The sequence below is a fragment of the Mixophyes fleayi genome, chromosome 6 (assembly GCF_038048845.1).
Source record: "Mixophyes fleayi isolate aMixFle1 chromosome 6, aMixFle1.hap1, whole genome shotgun sequence".
Lineage (NCBI taxonomy): Eukaryota > Metazoa > Chordata > Amphibia > Anura > Limnodynastidae > Mixophyes > Mixophyes fleayi.
The window spans coordinates 182,815,076-182,834,315 of record NC_134407.1 but is presented as its reverse complement, the minus strand read 5'-3'; the positions used below and the strand labels follow the sequence as shown (position 1 = coordinate 182,834,315).

The 19,240-nt window shown below is 38.8% G+C and overlaps 1 protein-coding gene across 3 annotated transcripts in view; it reads right to left on the bottom strand.

Moving 5' to 3' along the window:
* Nucleotides 1–7,946: 7,946 nt before the first annotated feature.
* LOC142094900 (CMP-N-acetylneuraminate-beta-galactosamide-alpha-2,3-sialyltransferase 2-like) overlaps nucleotides 7,947–19,240 on the bottom strand; it is a 38,057-nt gene continuing 26,763 nt past the window's right edge. For all 3 annotated transcript variants that reach the window (XM_075177509.1, XM_075177508.1, XM_075177507.1), the window contains 4 exons: nucleotides 13,427–13,606; nucleotides 11,183–11,228; nucleotides 10,015–10,134; nucleotides 7,947–8,193 (listed from right to left, as the gene is read on the bottom strand). In XM_075177509.1, the coding sequence (XP_075033610.1) occupies nucleotides 8,026–8,193; nucleotides 10,015–10,134; nucleotides 11,183–11,228; nucleotides 13,427–13,606 (514 nt within the window). In that variant the 3' untranslated portion in view covers nucleotides 7,947–8,025. The remainder of the gene's footprint in view (nucleotides 8,194–10,014; nucleotides 10,135–11,182; nucleotides 11,229–13,426; nucleotides 13,607–19,240) is intronic.

Here is a 19,240-nt window from a genome sequence, read left to right as displayed (position 1 = left end):
CGTTGCGTTGTCGGATCTCGGATCTTGCGAGTTTTGGATTCTATAAGTACCGCCCTCCACGGCGATCCAGTGCCATTTAACAGAGGGACACAGAAGGGGTAGCACAGTTCTTGGCAGTATCTAGTGCAGTTGGGCAGCGTCATAGGTAGAAAAGAAAGAGGAGGGGTAGCAGTGTTCTTCAAAGTCTCCAGTGACATTAAGGAGAGCTCCATTGCTCCATTACTCCATTACTAATTGTCATTGCTGAAATAGAAATAATAGGTCTGGCAGGCTTGGTCTTCTAAATCTGCAGTCATGTTGTACTGTGTTATATAGGTAAAACACAAAGAAGAGAGCTCCATTGCTCCATTGCTAATTGTCATTGCTGAAATAGAAATAATAGAGCTGGCAGGCTTGGTCTTCCAAATCTGCAGTCATGTTGTACTGTGTTATATAGGTAAAACACAAAGAGGAGAGCTACATTGCGAGTTGTCAATGTTGCAATAGAAATAATAGGGCTGGCAGGCTTGGTCTTCTAAATCTGAAGTCACACTGTACTGTGTTATATAGGTAAAACATAAAGAGGCGTGCTCCATTGCTAATTGTCATTGCTGAAATAGAAATAGTAGGTCTGGCAGGCTTGGTCTTATAAATCTGCAGTCACATTGTACTGTGTTATATAGGTAAAACAAAGAGGAGAGCTCCATTGCTCCATTGCTAATTGTCATTGCTGAAATAGAAAAAATAGGGCTGGCAGTCTTGGTCTAAATCTGCAGTTACATTTTACTGTATCATAGCTCACTCAGAAACAGGAGAGGTGGCAGGGTTCAGTGCTGAAGCAGAAATTGTAATAACAGGGCTGTCAGTGTTCTTAAAAGTCTCCAGTGACATTCTACTGTGCCATAGCTCATACAGAAACAGGAGGGGTGGCATTGTTCTTGTTCCTCACCAGTCTCAGTCATGATGATACTAATCCCTCTACCTCATGTGCTAAAGCCTATGTTCAAGTGCACAGTGGTATTAAGTCAACAAAAATGTAAATATAAAGCTTGTACCTTTGTAAAAAAAAAAACCCTCTCTAATAAAGGTGAAAGTTTACTGTAGAAAAACATAAAATTGCCAACATGCCATTCTACCCAAAATATCACCAAGCATACCAGCATCAGCTAGCTCCCTTCTCTCAGCTAGATCTCAGCACCTGCAATCTACACTGTCATCATATTCCTCATCAGTGTGTACATCATCCTCAAACAATACCAATTCATCCCCACTGGAATCCACTATCACAGAAGTCTGTGTACTTTGATGTAATTGCAGGTAATGGCCTTCCTCATGGAATTTGTAGTTAATTTTACGGATGAGCTGTCACGATTTTTGGCCAATTCTTTTAGACCAGACCAAATGTCAAATATTGTGCAGACTCATCTGCATCACCACTGGGTGTCTCGGGAAAGTTTTTTCCTAGCAGCAATTTCCAGAGAAACTGAAGAGGGAGACATCATTGTGTCATGTAACACTTGAGCTGTCAGCTTGCTTACCAGGAGCTCATTGCATCTCTTGAGATCTGGGTCAGTTGGAAAGAAAGAAAAGACATAGATCTCAAAGCTAGGATCAAGCACAGTTGCCAAAATGTTATGATCCGATTTCAAGATGTTGATAACTCTTGGATCCTGGTGAAGTGAATAAAGTACTTAATCTACAAGTCCAACATAATTAGCGGAATTGCTTTGTTTAATTTCCTCCTTCAATTTCTGTTGCTGTTTTTCAAAAAGTCTAATTAGGGAATCAGTTGACTCAAGCTAACAGTGTCTGCACTCTCTTCACAGGTGACTACTTCCAGTGGTTTCAGCACCTTGCACAACACGGAAAGTATTCTCCACTGTGCTTGACTAAAGTACATTCCCTCTGAATTGTATTCTTCTTGCACCTGCTGCATTCTCCTACACGCTGTTGCACAATCCCGAAAATGACCCTAAATATTTCGGGACACAGATAGCATCGTTTGCATGTCATTGTCATTTTTTAAAAAGTTCTGTACCACCAAGTTGATTGAGCAAAACAAGGAATGTAATGGAATTCCCCCACCTGTAATGCTCTAACAATATTGATGACGTTATCAGAAATCACATATACTCAGGAGAGTACAAGCAGGATAAGCCATGTTGCAATGACATCCCTTAGTTTTTCAAACAGGTTCTCAGCGGTATTACCTCTGACCTGCGACTTGTCTCGTCTCTGGTAACCACCTCTCACTCCCGCCTTCAAGACTTCTCCTGTGCTTCTCCCCACTTATGGAATTCCCTACTAGGCTCAATCAGACTTTCCCAAAAACCCATCTCTTTTTTAGAAGTGAGCTTATTCTCAATAACACTATTCACTAATGCACCCTCACAACTATCCCAATCTCCACTCTGAGCCACACTCGCTCCTCTTGTTTCAGCTGTGCCCTTTTTGAAGGATCCCAGACCACTAGGCAAGATGGCGTCCAATGATAGAGGAACGCCGGGCTGAACAGCGGATAGCGGTAACCAAGGGAAACCAAAGCACACAGTGAACCTGGTGAGATGCGTGATAGTATGCTTTATGGTGGCGTTAGAGGAGCACTCTATAACAGTTATTGAATTTTGTTGAAATTTGACTGAGATTGAAGTTTATGATGTGAGTAAACACCATTGATGTAGAATTCCAAGTTGCCAACCCAACCATCTCAGTATTTCACTATTGAGAAATATACTTAGACATCCAAGATTTGTGAGATATTTGTTTTATGGATCTGCCAGGAGAGTGACTGTATGTATCCCAGTGACCCACTATCCATATGTACATTTGTCTGTTAATTTCTTACCACCGTTGTGCCTATATACATGTGCAATTGCTGTTTATTCACATATTCTATTCTGACTGTTTTTAGTAATATGAAATATTTTATTTGATATTAAATATTAATTTTGTGGATTCAGCGCTCTTCTATCCTTTTCTTTCTTAAATAATACAAACTGTCCCCAAGTGTTCTTAATTAATTTCAAAGTATTTTTAAGATTATTCCCTCTAGCAACCACTGGTGCTATAAATTACAGATGCATCCCAATGTGGATTCTCGCAGAATGTGTCTAATTTTTCGAGCACAACAAATTGATTGACTGTGCTCCTTTGATCTGAAAGCCAGGCTGGACATTATGTGCTTGAAAAGGTCAGAATCTCACGAGCTCTTTGCTGTTTATATATCCCATTTCCTTGTGGAGGCCATCGCTATGTGTTTAGGATTGGGTGAGAGAACATTTAGGAGCATAGTCAGAGCACGAACACAGGGAAACAAAGCAAATTATTATGAATCAGGAAATAGAAACGTTTGAACACTATTGAGGTGCTTAGTTTAAGAGATGAAAACCGATCATTTGAGAAAAATGAGAGAAGAGCAAAGATACCGCTGAAAAAAAGTAAATAAATGGTGAACGCGCATACATCATACATACATCATACATACATCATACATACATACATCATACATACATCATACATACATACATCATACATACATCATACATACATCATACATACATCATACGGACGTTGGGGTGTGCGTGAATGGAAAGAATAATAGAAGTGCTGGCCTGAGCTTTATAAAGCCGGGGTCTGGTGCTCCACCCTGTCTTCTCTTGGATAACCCTGAATACACAATTCATTTTCATTTCTCCTCTTTCCCACAAGGCTATGGGACACTATATGGAAATTATAGGCTATGTAGTATTGGGACAGTGATGTTGTTATTATGGGAGCAATAGCACTATGGGAGCAGTAATATTGTATTGGATAATGATTACAATGGACTGTAAGGATTATGAATCTGTTGGAAGGATAATAATGGAATAACATTTTAATGAAACCTTCATCATCATCATCATCATTTATTTCTATAGTGCCACTAATTCCGCAGCGCTGACAGAGAACTCACATCAGTCCCTGTCCCATTGGGGCTTACAGTCTAAATTCTCTAACACACACACACACACACACACACACACACACACACACACAGATTAGGGTCAGTTTGTTAGCAGCCAATTAACCTACCAGTATGTTTTTGGAGTGTGGGAGGAAACCGGAGCACCTGGAGGAAACCCACGCAAACACGGGGAGAACATACAAACTACACACAGATAAGGCCATAGTCGGGAATTGAACTCATGACCCCTGTGCTGTGAGGCAGAAATGCTAACCACTAAGCCACCGTGCTACCCAACCCTTGTAATGAAACCTGAGATAAACCCACATACAGGTGATATACTTGTTTAAAAAAAATAATCCAGAGTAATGGAAGCTTCTTAATGTTTTGTATCATCTATGCTAACTGTTTTATATATGTGTAAGATTGTTATTGGAAATTATGTTAAAGTAGGATATAATATCTTAAATGAAGCTCCACATCTGCATGCAATCTTTCTTGCTATAAGTATCATTGTCCCTATGATGTTATATGTATTTAAACTTACATTGATATCTATTTGTACTGTAGAAATATATAGCATAATCTGCATGTAAGTGTCTGAAAGAAAATTTTATATACTGTATATATGATTATAAGTCCCTAGAATATCTGTTATGGTGTGTTTGCGATTAGTATATAGTGATACATAGTTAATTCAGAGCAGAAAATGAACTGCCTTTCTGTGAATGGTTAGTATACATGATCTTACCTGTTGAATTATACTGTATTATAAATTATGTAAGGATTAGGATTAGTCACACCCATTGCCAACAGGCACATAGCATTAAGCACACAGCCATGCAATCTCCATTGTCAAACATTTGCAGAAAAATGGGTCGAACTGAAGAGCTCAGTAACTTTCAATGTGCCACAGACCTAAAACGCCACCTTTCCAACAAGTCAATTTGTCAAATTTCTGCCCTGATAGAGTTTCCCAGTCATATGTAAGTGCTGTTATTGTGAAGCTTAGCTGCGAGGTGGTAGACGACAAGCTCACAGAACTGGACGGCCGAATGCTGATTCATGTAGAGTGTAAAAATAGTCTGTCCTCAGATGCAATACTCACTACCAGGTTCCAAACTGCCTCTGGGAGCAACGTCAGCACAAGAACGGTTTGTCAGGATATTTAAGGATTTGGTTACTTGACAGATTGTCAAGAGATGAGCGGCATTGATCAGCAACTGCAGCAGCAGCTATTTATATAGCGCCACCAATTCCGCAGAGCTGTACAGAGAACTCACTCACATCAGTCCCTGCACCATTGGGGCTTACAGTCTAAATTCCCTAACATACACACACACAGACAGACTAGGGGCAATTTGATAGCAGCCAATTAACCTACCAGTATGTTTCTGTGTGGAGTTTGTATGTTCTCCCTGTGTTTGTATGGGTTTCCTCCGGGTGCTCCGGTTTCCTCCCACACTCCAAAAACATACTAGTAGGTTAATTGGCTGCTATCAAATTGACCCTAGTCTCTCTGTCTCTCTCTCTCTGTCTGTGTATGTTAGGGATTTTAGACTGTAAGCTCCAATGGGGCAGGGACTGATGTGAATGAGTTCTCTGTACAGCGCTGTGGATTTAGTAGCGCTATATAAATAATTGATGATAATGATGATCCAAAGATTTCCTTGTTATTGTCTATGCAGAAAAAAAACATTCTAAAAGTATTCCTTTAAAATTTTCAGGCTGCCCCACATATTTAGAAAACGTCAATAGCTTATTTTTGTTGTTGATCTTTAAAGCAAGTGTTCCAGCCTGTTTGTCAGCTACTTGGGTATAGTGGCATATACTAAAGATTTGTTTCCATGTTTGCAGCTAATTCTTTTCAGATGTATCTGAAGATGCAAGTAGCTGGTTTTACCCAATGTCTAATGTTGGTTATGTAACTGTTGTGCGGTGTCTTCACACCACAAGCTGTAGTTCAGTCACTCCAGCACACCGTTCAGTATGACACACTGCCTCTGGAAAACTCTGTAACATCACCCCATCATATAAAATTCATGCAAAGGAAAATGTATACAGGATTGGATACTTTGCCTGCCTGTGAAGATAAAAATCTCTTTAATTCCTCATGTTCAGGTACCATTAGATTCACTGGCGCAGAACGTATGTAACTAACAATGTTAAGAGTCAGTTACAAGGATATCTGCTGACAAACAACCATTGGTTTTCATTTTAACTTTACAGCCTGTACTGCCGCTGTTCAGTTCAGAACTTTGAGTCTGAATGTTTGAGACTCTTGGTGGTAAACAAATGTATATTTCATTGAGGTAAGAGTCAGATCAGATCTAAACCTGTACTTGCTGGCTCTATGTGGACTTACCAGCTTTTCCCTCCACTGCTGTAAGATTTAGATCCACAGTGGCAGCTCTCTATTATCCGGTCTCCCTCGAGCGTCAGTGCGTAACTGCGCACACATGCACCGCTTGTGGGAAGTGCACTGCAGGCAGGAGTAGTTTGGGTCATGAATTTTAAATTCAGCTATGTTGTAAAGTGAGTACAATGAGACATTTCTGAAAACCGTTCTACGGGTAAGTGTCCATGGCATCCAATCATGTGTCCTTTACTAGAAAAAAATATTGGTTGCTATGGTGCCTCCCATAGTGTTCTGAGATTCAATATTCTGACTTGTAGCATATACAGCAGTAGTTAGATTCTCTAATGTCATTAAATTGACCTCATACAAATAGAAGCCAACATTCCATAGATCCTATTTTAGGCAGGAGAGACCTGATTTTGTCTTGACTACCGGGATCTTGGCAGGCATGTCCTGCCATCATGAGCGGGTACTATGCACACCTGACACTGTTGCACAGCTTTTCAAATGTCCCTTTAGGGTGGGGCACACAAGATTTAGAAGCACCAGATACACCCTTGTGATGTGAACACAACTGTTTGTTGCACAGCACCATTCACATTTGTCCCGGGACCAATGCTGGGAGGTATGCAAATGGAATCAAAGAAATTGTATTACTTAGATGTAAAGTTGTGGTACAGAAAATGTATAGCTTCATAAAGTATAATTATTTTACCACTCTTCTAGACCTACTGCTATTTTGATAACAATGTATTATAACGTGTATATATACCACACACACACATTTTATTTTCTACATACACAACTGTCAATCAGAGATGACCACGGAAAGTGTAGATGTCTTGAAAGGATTTTCCACTTTAAAGCAACTCATTCATATTGAATTAACCTTCCGTGTAATGCAATTGGCCACACCTGTTACCTGTATCAAAAGGGCTGGCACCCTGCAAGTCACCCACAGAGCTTGAGAAGACCTTGTTTAAAGCACTATGGGTGGACCGCGTTCTCCAGCTCTATGACGGAGGTATTAAATGGAGAACCCCGTTCAAGTAGAAAAGTCATGTTTTGCATAGGTGCCTTGTACATTGCATGGCAAAGGATCCACTTATAGCCACCAGTTGATTCCCCTGGAATCTTTAGTGTTCAGTCAAAACCTAAAATAATAAGTAAATTAATATTCAAAATTGACTTAAACAAAAGCTTATTACTGACCAAATGTGTTTACGAAAAAAATGTTCGCATATTACCCAAGATTAAACAGCAAACCTATTATTAATTGAAGTAAACTCATCTTTCATAGTACCGATCCCTGTGCCATGCACAGTATATATATATAATCTGACATAGCCTGCCTGCTATCATAAAAGGCATTTTAAGTTCTAGAACATATTTGGTTAGAACGTCAGATATTTTAAGTATATTATTTATTTCAATAATATACAGATTTTCCTACGCGATCATGTCCAGTTGTTTTTTTTACTTGTACTGCGATATATCCCAACGTCTAATAGTAGACTTACTTGCACTTAATAAATGATGGGAATACCTAATGGTGTATGAGGATTTGTTTTAATCTTCTTCCCAAAGCTACAATGTTAGTTATCCTTGATTTGTAAATTACAAAAAAATTGTGTATGGTAAGTACCACAATCCTAACAAGATGCATTATGGGCAAGAATGTTTTCTTTATTCTTATCAAAGTACAAAAACATGACACCAATTTTCCTGGCTACAGTGACGTGAATTATATATAAAATTTCAGTCTTCCTTCCTTGGCTAATGACTCTATGAGTTTAGACTCAAAGTCTGCGTTGTGGACACCGGTCCATCGGAAAGCTCCTGCAAATCTGTTGTTTTCCCAGTAGTGGTGCCAGTTTCCGTTTCGGTCTGCACCAAAACCAAACACTGATATCTAAAAAATAAAGAAATAAAAATAAACATCTCTATTATTAGAAAGAACCATTTAAATCTGCAGTTCTTTACATTAGAAGGGTCGTTAAAATATATATGTTTAGCTATGTCTGCAGATTTTAAATTGTCAGAAATACAGGTTTTGACAGAAGGTTAATCTAAAATTGCAAAACTATGTTTTTATTATAAATTAAATAACCAACACATTTCAGCGTCAGGAACGCTGATGCATAATTTTTTTATTACGTTTTTATTGCAACTGGAAAAGTGCAGTACTTTTAAATTTCACAGCTTTTAATGAGCGCTTAAAACGCTGTGTGACAGGGTCGGCTCAAATATAATACATTTCAAACGGAGAGTGTTTTCATTGAGTAAAATCACCCAAGTGAATTTTAAAATGTTGACCAAAGCAGTCAGTGATGAATGATTTCAACTTGGTGCAGTTAGACACTGCCCTTTATACATGGAGTGGTAAATGCCTGCGCGACACCACACAGAGACTCCAACTCTAACAAAATTGATACTGTCAAAGTAATAATTAATAAAAACCCTATATTACCGTTTAAGTTCAATAGAATGAACTTGAATTTTAGGCATCTGTGCTTTTAAGGGAACGGACAAACACATCTTGCAGAGTAATCCAAAAAAACTTTACAGAACACAAGATAAGAACCAGATGTTTAGTGAATTTCCAGGACCTTTTGGATGAAATAATTCCAACAATAAGGGCCAAAATAAATCGCCAATAATCTATCAATTTACAGAAGATTAATGATAGAGTCTTTGAGTGTCAGCATTGATGTAAGTTAGGGAAGGTGTGGTTTTGGAGAGAATAATTAGTGTTTCTGGCAATGATGAGTAACATTTTCCATAGGAGAATGAGTTAACTAAAGACACATTGTCAACTTGTATTTGAGACCCTGGACATATGTCTGCTTCGTCCAGTAAGGGCAGTATATATGCATCATATCTTTTAATACAGAATAGAAATATTATTTTGAAAAGCTGCTCATCTGATTTATTATTTAAAGAGAGGATTAACCAGCAAGTGAATGCTAACTGTCTGGATGACAATTATTTATTACAGATCAATATTGGTCTTCAGAAAAGAGGGCTCAGTCCCTAAAAAGTGTTACAGAATAAATAGAACTTGTATTTTTCTTCAATTATTTAGTTTATGCAAATTAAGTTATATTTTAGACCACTTATTGCTAACTGATTAATATCAATCATGTAATTAATTTTATGGGTGGCTGAGCTCAAGTTGTCATCGTTTTAACCCTATTAAAGAATAATATAAAAATTGTTGATGGCCTTTGCTGTCATATGCCAGCTCTGAACCTCTCTCCTTTTACATCTAGATGATTCAATGTTAATGGATGGACTGTGGGGCAAGGACTGCATCTGGTCCTGAAGACCTAAAGGATATCAGAGATGTCAATCAATTAGGTCCATTAGCATGGTGGCTCAGTGGTTAGCACTTCTGCCTCACAGCACTGGGGTCATGAGTTTGAATACTAACCATGGCCTTATCTGTGTGGAGTTTGTATGTTCTCCCCGTGTCTACATGGGTTTTTTCCGGGTGCTCCGGTTTCCTCCCACACTCCAAAAACATACTGGTAGGTTAATTGGCTGCTAACAAATTGACCCTAGTCTGTGTTTCTTTCTGTCTGTGTGTATGTTAGGGAATTTAGACTGTAAGCTCCAATGTGGCAGGGACTGATGTGAGTGAGTTCTCTGTACAGCGCTGTGGAATTAGTGGCGCTATTTAAATAAACGTAGATAATGATGATTGACAAGTATTATAATCGGATATGCTCACCTCATCACATATATGCAATGCAAAAAAGAGCGCCAGCATTCCAGTAGATGGATACTTTCCATGATGAGTGGTCCAGTTATCATGAATGTATTTGAAAAAAGCTGGATTAAATATTAATACCTGGAAAAAAAAACAAAAAAACAACAAACATGAGATACATACAACATATGTTTTATAGAGTATTAATGAAGTGCGTGCTAGGGACAAAAAAAAAAAAATAATTGTAATTTTTACATACATGTCATTACACCGTTTTCATTTTAGTAAAAACAGGCCGTGTACTGCTGGTTCCTACCCGCAAAGCTGACAGTGATATGTTGTGGGTGGAGCCATTCATTTTGCAGGTATTTATTCTTCATAGGCATGAGTGTAGCAAAATATCTATTGGCCGTCACCACAATTTGTTTTGTACACTCGTATAATTAATGTTAATTTGGTTTACATAATTTGGAGTTTGCCCACTAAATTGATTTTGCCAAGAACATTTATACACTTAAAAGAAATGACATGTTTTTGTTACACAAGATCAGTTTTGACCACAAAATCAGAAGAAAATATGATTCTACAAAATGATAATAAAATTATTTGGTAACAGAAAATAAACTGATTTGTCTACAAAATAAGTTATATATCCAAAGGTTTGAACCAAACACAAACAAATTGTTAAACTGCAGATTGCAAAACAGGGGCATACAAGATCACCATTGTTCACTAGTTTCTGCAAGAAGATTTGTCCATCAAATTAGTCAACTATATTATCGGGTGCACCCCTCCTCTAATAGTGATTTTCACTCTCAGAGATAATAGTGATCCTGCACTGATTTGCATCATCCATTCCAGGTGACTTCATTGACAACATACATATGGAGTTCTAAGCTCTATTAATCAATTGAATTTAGAGCAGTAATATTACATCTTTTATTACACTTTTCACTTAATACCTGTAGTTCTTATTCATATCCTTCCCTGGTACCCCTTTCCATATTATTCTCTACCCCTCCCTTGTGCACCCTCCCTTTCCCTTGCAAATCGCTTTTTAAATAAAAGCTTTTAGTTCCAAAACCGGACTGTTCATTTACAGTGTTGTGCTATGATAATCAAGAAGGTATATGTTTTATTTTTTATTGAGATAAGTTACACCATAAGGAGTAATTCAGATAGAGCTTACCTTGTCTTTATCAGCCTGGATATACTGCTTCACCCTTTTGTATGTACTTAAAGAAAAAAATAAGAGAGTACATTACCATTCATATGCATGGCTAGACAGATCTTAAATAACTGGGGTGGAGTTCCCCTTTTTATTTTCCCTTTTTATTTTTAAATAAAATGGTTCAGGTATACTAAACTGTTATTAAAACATTCAGAAGCTTGAAAACTAAGAAAATCATAACAATTGTTTTACATTGCTGTTTTTAGATCCAGATGTAAATTAAATCCATATAAAAGGCTTTTAGAAAGCAGTCAATGATCTATGCACATTGGTTTATATTTGCATGCATATATGCATTATTACAAAATGTATTGTATTTATCTATTGTGGTTGCTACAGGCTAGGTGGCACAAGTTTGCAACCTGTTCAGGCCCTGGAGTTTGGGATCCTTCCCTATAAGATTGAAAATGTGTGTTACCAGATCCAGAAGGAACACAGTATAAGGCTGGGAGAAGAGCAAGTGGCAGGAAATTTAAGAGGACTAGTCTGAGATGGACAAGAGGTCTGTCCCAGAAGTCTAGAATTGATGTCAGAGATGACATGTCAGTGAAGAGCTCAGTAGAAGGTTCAAGTGTGGGCCTGTTGTGTGTCCTACAGGATATCTGAGACAGGATCAGGTGAAGACAGGAGGACATCCTGTCCCTGAAGAGAGAGGGTGACTATCGTGTCTGAGGAGGGAACCCCACAAATACAAGAGCTGTGCAATTCAAGTGTCCAGTCATTAAATATATTAAGTGGTAAGTGGCCTAGCTACCCAATGTTTAGAGAAGGGAGAAGAAGTGAAGTAGTGGCCCGACTGGTTAGGTGTTTGTTGTTTTCTGTTATTTTGCTGCAAAGCCGATAATTAAAGATTCTTTATGTTCAAAATGTAGCCCCCAGTAACATGTGTGCGACCTTAAGGGAGGCTGCATAGCTAAGTAATGCTCCGTCTCCCACGCACTTCTCTGCCCTGGTTAGCTGTTGGGTGTGGGCATAAGTGACTACAGGACCCCTGCTCATGTGTGTCTTACAACAACTTTGTTATGCGGTCACAGAGGTTGTAGGGTGGTGGTGCACTGCCACAAGTAAGTTTTGTGTTTTCCACTCTGGTTTGTCATGATATAACAATTATGGTTTGTCCCATCTACTGTAAGGCAATGCGGATCTCTTGTGGCACCTTATTAATAAACGATAATAATTATAGTTATTATCTCCTCCTGCACAGGTTGCATAAAGGTCAGATAATATAACATGACAAATCCATCTCCATTCTTCCTGCATATCGACTTAAGTTGCAAATACAGTTAAAAGCAGTTCACATTTCAGTCAGGGTTTACTCACAAGATCCTAACAGCACTCCTGACCGAAATCAGTAGTTCCACAGAATATCTGCAGCCAGAACCTTGCTATGCTTTCTGCAGCAGGTTCTCTTTCAGGCTGCTAAATACTAGCGCCCTACTCAGGCTGTATCTCGCTGGTGATCACTACTCACATGATTCTGATCCCCTATCTTAGGGTGGTCCCTCTACAGCCGGGCTCTTTCTCCCCTCTAGCAGGCTCTCAATAGCGGTCACGCTGCCACATACAGCAATCCCCCCTCCCACAAACCTTATTTTGCTCCACACAGCTACCTGCAACAAGCCCACTCCCGGGAGACCAGACACCTCCTCTTCTCTGTATTGGACCCTGGAGCAGTACTCCTCTCCCCATCTCATCATGTAATTATATATGGACTTAGGTTCCCATGTCACCAGCCAAGCAGACTCGCTCAGTGAGACATGAAAGCAACTCTTGGGCACACACCCCCTCACAGAGCCTGCACCTTGGCTCCAATTCACATTCCTGGTGACCCCCGCCTGCAGTCAGCAGGGTGCGCAGAGTCTGGGTTTACCAGGTGGAGACACTTTTGTGCACTTAAACACTTTAACTGGGACAAATAGCTACCTTTTGAGCTATCAACACTATGCAACCTTTAAATATATAAGTTTTGAAAATCCTAAATAAAAATTAAGATCAGAAACAACCTCTCATTTTTACCTTCTGTATTTTCTTGAAGTTTGCACTAACATTATATTAGACAGAAATATAAGATATATATCAGAGGAATCACCAGAGTACTCAGAAAAGCTTAATAGGGTCATGATCTGCGTTATGATAGAAGGGAGCCCTAATTCTTTGTAGTCACTATAATTTTAATATGTTTCCCTGCAACTGGATACTTACTACTTAATCTCTCCAGTTGAAAGAGCACTAGTAATCCACCTTAGATCTTGTAGTTTAAATGGGACCAGGACCAAGTGGACTCCATGTGGTAGGTGCACAGCACTTTCTGGGTACATAAAATGATGAGTTGTTCTAGAGCCTACGTCAGCTTCAAACCCGGAGATGCGAGCCCCATTCATTCTGATATAGGGGGGAAAAAAAAATACAGGTTGAAACCATGAGTGCTGATTGTTGACAGTTCCTAACTTCAGTACAGTACAAACATAAAAACACAGAACCAGCACATTAGAACCTAGGTTTTACAGGGCTATTTAACTTCAAATATATCTCTAATTTATAATAATAGCACTGCCATATACCACAGTACTATACAAAAAGAACTTTATTTCCTGACCAGCAGAGTTTACAATGTAATTTCCCTACTGCGGGCTGACACACATACACATGGCCATTTTAGTAACAATTCATTTAACCCACCAGCATAGACGTCAACTATCCCTAGTTTCCATGGACAATCCCGGTTTGTTCATAGAGATATTTGTTCTCGCAAATATTCCTACTTGCCAATGTCCAACTGTACACTAAAAGTCCTGTTTTTCTGAATGTTATCATAAGATCTTACTCATTTTCAACAAAATTACATAATGTATTGCTCCAAGGTCTGCTGAGTTGTATTACTTGTAACCTGCATGGATGGCCTGGCTCAGCAGCAAAGTGTCACTTAAAGTTGTCTTTTGTTAACAACTACGTGCCAGTATGATGGATATAGCTTATGACAACTTGTAGAGAGTACTGGAAAAAAGCTTTTTATGCTTGAAAAGCTAGTAAAGTTCTATCATATTCAAACAATCCCAGTTTGAAAGGATTCTTGGTAATTATTTGGACAAACTTTACTCCATGCACAACTTCTTCCTCTCAAACATCCTCCAATCTCTCATCTCTGCTCAGGCTTCTAACCCCAAACACCATTTTACTACATTTAAATCTCTTCTCAACCCTTCCTCCCCAAACCATCCGACTACTATCAAGTGTCCAAGATCTTCAAGGACAAGATTGACGAAATTCGAATTTTATCTTGTTCCTTGACAAACAACCAGCTCAATTCCTTCCCTGCCCACTCTGGTACCTGCTCTTCATTTGATCCCACAAATGATGAAGTATTTACTCTTTTCTCATCATCTTCCTACTCCACCTATCCTCACAAATCAGTTAATACCCGTCTCGTGTGCTCATCCCAACCTCAACTAAAATCTATACTCTCTCTCTACTGGTATCTTTCTTTATTATTCAAGCACATTGTGAACTCTCCTATCTGAACAAAAATAAAATTCGGACTCAAACTCTCAAATTACCGCCCCATCTCTCAGCTCACATGCCCCTCTAAGCTTCTTCAGAGAATGGACTACACTCGCCTCACACACTTTCTTCCCTCTCACAACCTATTGGGAATGAAAGCCTGACTAAAGAGGGTGCAACTAAGGTTGTCAATGATTTGATCACTGCTAAATTTAAAGGCCATTACTCGCTTATAATTCTCCTGGATTCCTTTGCTGCATATGACACTGTTGACCACTCTTCTCCAATCTCTAGGTGTTCAGGACCGTCCTATCTTGGTTCTCATCCTACCTATCTAATCATTCTTTCAGTGTTTGTTTCTCTGGATCCAACTCCACATAGAGAGGATACCCAACGTTATCTATCCCATTCGGATCTCTCACCATCTGTGTTGGTCCGCATTACCGACTGTCTATCATTTTATTTTGTATGTCGTCTTGCCAACTGAATCTTTCAAGAGCTGATCTAGTAATATTCCCACCAGAAGTTACCTACCTGATATTTCTATTTCGGTTGACACCACAATAAATCATACCCTTCTAGATGGCTGCCTAGATGTGATCCTTGACTGAAAACAATCCTTTGTTCTTCACATCAAATCTATATCTAAATCCTGTTATGTACATCTAAAAAACATTTCCAGAATACACATATCTCACACAAGACACTGCAAAAACTTCTAATTCACGCACTAATCACCTCATGCATTGACTATTGCAATACCATCCTTACTGATCTTCCATGAATCAGACTCTCATCCCTACAATGTATTTTAGATGCAGCAGCTAGACTGATTTTCCCTGCAAATCGCTTTTCCACTGCTGAACTGCTCTGTCAGTCCCCACGTTGGTTGCCTGTTTTTTACTGAATCCAATATAAAATACTTCTACTAACATAACAAAACTGCACCAACTTACAGCTCTTTACTTATCTCAAAATATTAAAAAATATTAAAATATTAAATATTTCCCAACTCAACACCTCCGTTCTTCACAAGATCTTCATCTCTCATTACCTGTTCCGATTCTGTTACAGGACTTTTTCGGGCTGCACCCACTTTGTGGAATTCCATCCCTCAGACAACAAGACTTTCCACTAGTCTTCAAGCATTGTCTGAAAACCCACCTCTTCAGGCTAGCTTATTAAATTCCTCAACAACCCTCTAAACCTCCTTAGGATACCCTATTACCACCCACTATACAGTTTATATAAGACTTGTATGTGTTCTTTCTATACTCAATCAACCCTCTGACCCCCTGACCTACATTGCAGTGTTTCTGGATCATATAGCCCACTAAGCACTTTCTACTTTTGCTATCAGGCTGGACCAATATTCAATATGTAACACTCATCTATCATATCACTATTGTCCTTTGGTTTCTAAGCTTGCTAGCAGGGCCCTCTTACCACTCTCCCTGTAACACCCAGTTTCTTTCCTACGGTGTTACAAAGCACTATGGAAAAAAGCTTGCGCTATATAAATAAATATTATTCTTATTATTATTAATAATAATATAATTAAATTATTTATATAGTATAGAGGTGGCCCACAAGACCTTTTCACGTAGCATGGAAAGAAGTTCATTAATATTTTATAGAATTTTTCACAGCTACATAGTTCTATGTAAGCTTTTAGCAGTTGTTTTATTGTTCGTGTGACAGATGCAGGAGAAAGACTTCTATGATGCAATTTTGAGTGCTTTATTTTTTTAATGTCTGTCAGATTAGAAAATCTGCTTTGTAACACCTTCTTTATCATACCCATAATATAAACAAGAATGTAAAAAGCCCAGAGCTAAAATGAATACATAAAATAAACCCAAACAAACACTATTTAACCACTTAATGAGATGGAATGTTCTCAACCCCTTCGTGACCAGGACTAATTTCTATTTTTGGGATATGCCTCAGTTTTTAATGGGAATTACTTTTCTATTTTTTAGCCTACCCAAATAATATTAGATAGTTTTTCCTCTGGACAGACCGGTCTTTATTTTGGTAGAATATTGAAAAAAAAATAATATTTTTTTCTATGATACTTCCAAAAGTTAATTAATGCAATAAATGCACCACAAATGTAACTGGCAAGTTCTCCTTAGTATAAGGATACCAAATATGTGAGATCTGATGGTATATCTAATCTTAGGGTGGGAATAAATGTAGAGTGGATAGAGTTGGCTGACAGTGGGTGGACAAAATTGGGGTAAAAGTCCTTTTATTTTATGTAAGTTTGAGGTTCATCATCATCATCATCATCATCTATTTATATAGTGCCACTAATTCCGCAGCGCTGTACAGAGAACTCACTCACATCACTCCCTGCCCCATTGGAGCTTACAGTCTAAATTCCCTAACATACACACACACACACACACACACACACACACACACACACACACACACACACACACACACACACACACACACACACAGAGACTAGGGTCAATTTGTTAGCAGCCAATTCACCTACCAGTATGTTTTTTTAGTGTGGGAGGAAACCGGAGCACCTGGAAGAAACCCACGCAAACACGGGGAGAACATACAAACTCCTCACAGATAAGGCCATGGTTGGGAATTGAACTCATGACCCCAGTGCTGTAAGGCAGATGTGCTACCCACTAAGCCACCGTTCTGCCCAGTCCAGATTTCCACAAGGGAAATGCAGTTTCTGCACTAGGGACATATTTAATTTGGGTCCTGAGAGCCCAGTTAACTGTCAGGCTGGTTCCAAAGCTTGTAATAGAGGGGCCCTACCCCAGCAATACCTTTCAGAGCCATTCATAAAATGTAGTACTGGATTGCTTGAAGGCTAAGCAGCCATTTATATATGGTTAATAGTAAGGAAGTAGATAATTCTCACCCTAGGAGTTTCGTATAGAAACGTGAATATTGTCTGGCTTAGCTTTTAGGCAGGGGTTATTCTATTCTTTCAGCTGTCTGAATGAAACCGCACACCTATTACTCCCACAGTGTGCACCCCTTCCCCCCCTCAAAAAGAGTGTAAAGCCTTAGCAAAAACATATCCCAATTTTCATTCCCAAAGGCCTTTGGATTAGAACACACGTGAATGTCAGTGTATAAGCAAAGAAACAAACAGGTAAAATAGATTAGTATGTAAAAGTAACAAATATGAATTGGTAATTAGTAAGTTACTGAAAGTGGCTTATGCTCTTTCTTGATATATCACCTTTCTAAAATCTGAGTACCATGCATGTAGCGAGGTATTCAGCAGAGTCCCATGATATATAGAGTTTCACAGCAGAGTTACAGTATAGCGCATACTTGCCAACTTTGGCAGCAAGATCTCTGGGACGGGACCATGCAAATCACGTATTCAGGCCCCACCCACCCAAACTTTACAAATGTGACCTATTACTGCAGGGGGTGGGGCCGGGATACTACAATTAGCTCCGCCCTTATCCCCATTACCAAAAAAGTGGCCAGAAATTGCCCTGCTCTCCCAGAACTCCCAAAAATTCAGGAGAGTAGGCAACTATGTTACATCTGCAAAGCTTGAGGATGGAGTATGCATTTCTGGAGGTGACAGAGAGCATATAAAGTTAGTAATCAGCTACTAAGTTTTCTGAAGAATATTGCTGTAAGTATTTATTTATTTTTAGAAATAAATAAATAGTGTGAATATTTCCTCATTCTATTTCATCACGGTAAATAAAGCTCATTTTGCTGAAACTCCTCTTGTCCACAACTTCTCTATAATGTATTAACAGAAATTCTAACTGCGCTGACAATATGTTCAATTAGAACACATCTCATGATGGCAACAATTTCTACAACTATTAGCGTCTGTTTGAAAACCTTTCTAAAAACCAGGACATTTTTAACTATTTAAAGATTGAATAAATATTGAAAACAATAGCTTGTGCTAAACAAACTGGGTTGCTTAGGCCGGTAGGCACGAAAGTAAAAATCATTACAGTTAAATAAATGCCTGGTTTAAAGCACCAATTAAACCATATATTCATATTGCGGTTAGCAGGCAACAGACATTTTGTCCATAAGTTAGGTCCTTGCAATAAATCTTTAAAGCTATGCGTTTTTTGCAGAGAACAGACATGTCTGTACTCTGCTTTGGTGTCACCAGTTAAGCAGAGATTCCTAAGGAAACTGCGTTTGACGCGCGGTGGTAATAAGCACTTGTGGTTGGGGGGAGCGCACATTGGAAGAAACTCCACTGACCACCTCGCGGTTTCTTGCAGTGAGTGAGAGTAAATAGAGCAGGCAGCGTCTGAAAGACTCCACTAGTGCTCCAGACCACAGGTACAAGCACAAGGGTGTATGGGGGACATTGGAACCAATGGTTTCCATCCCCACACTCTTATCATGATTTTAATAGTGTTTTTGATCCTTGTAAAAAGCATGTAATTTGACGGGCAAGGGGCCTTATTGTTCAAATACTCCAAAACAAAATAAGAAAACTCCACTTAAAAGACACTCCTTGTTCTTTCTTTATTTTAACAT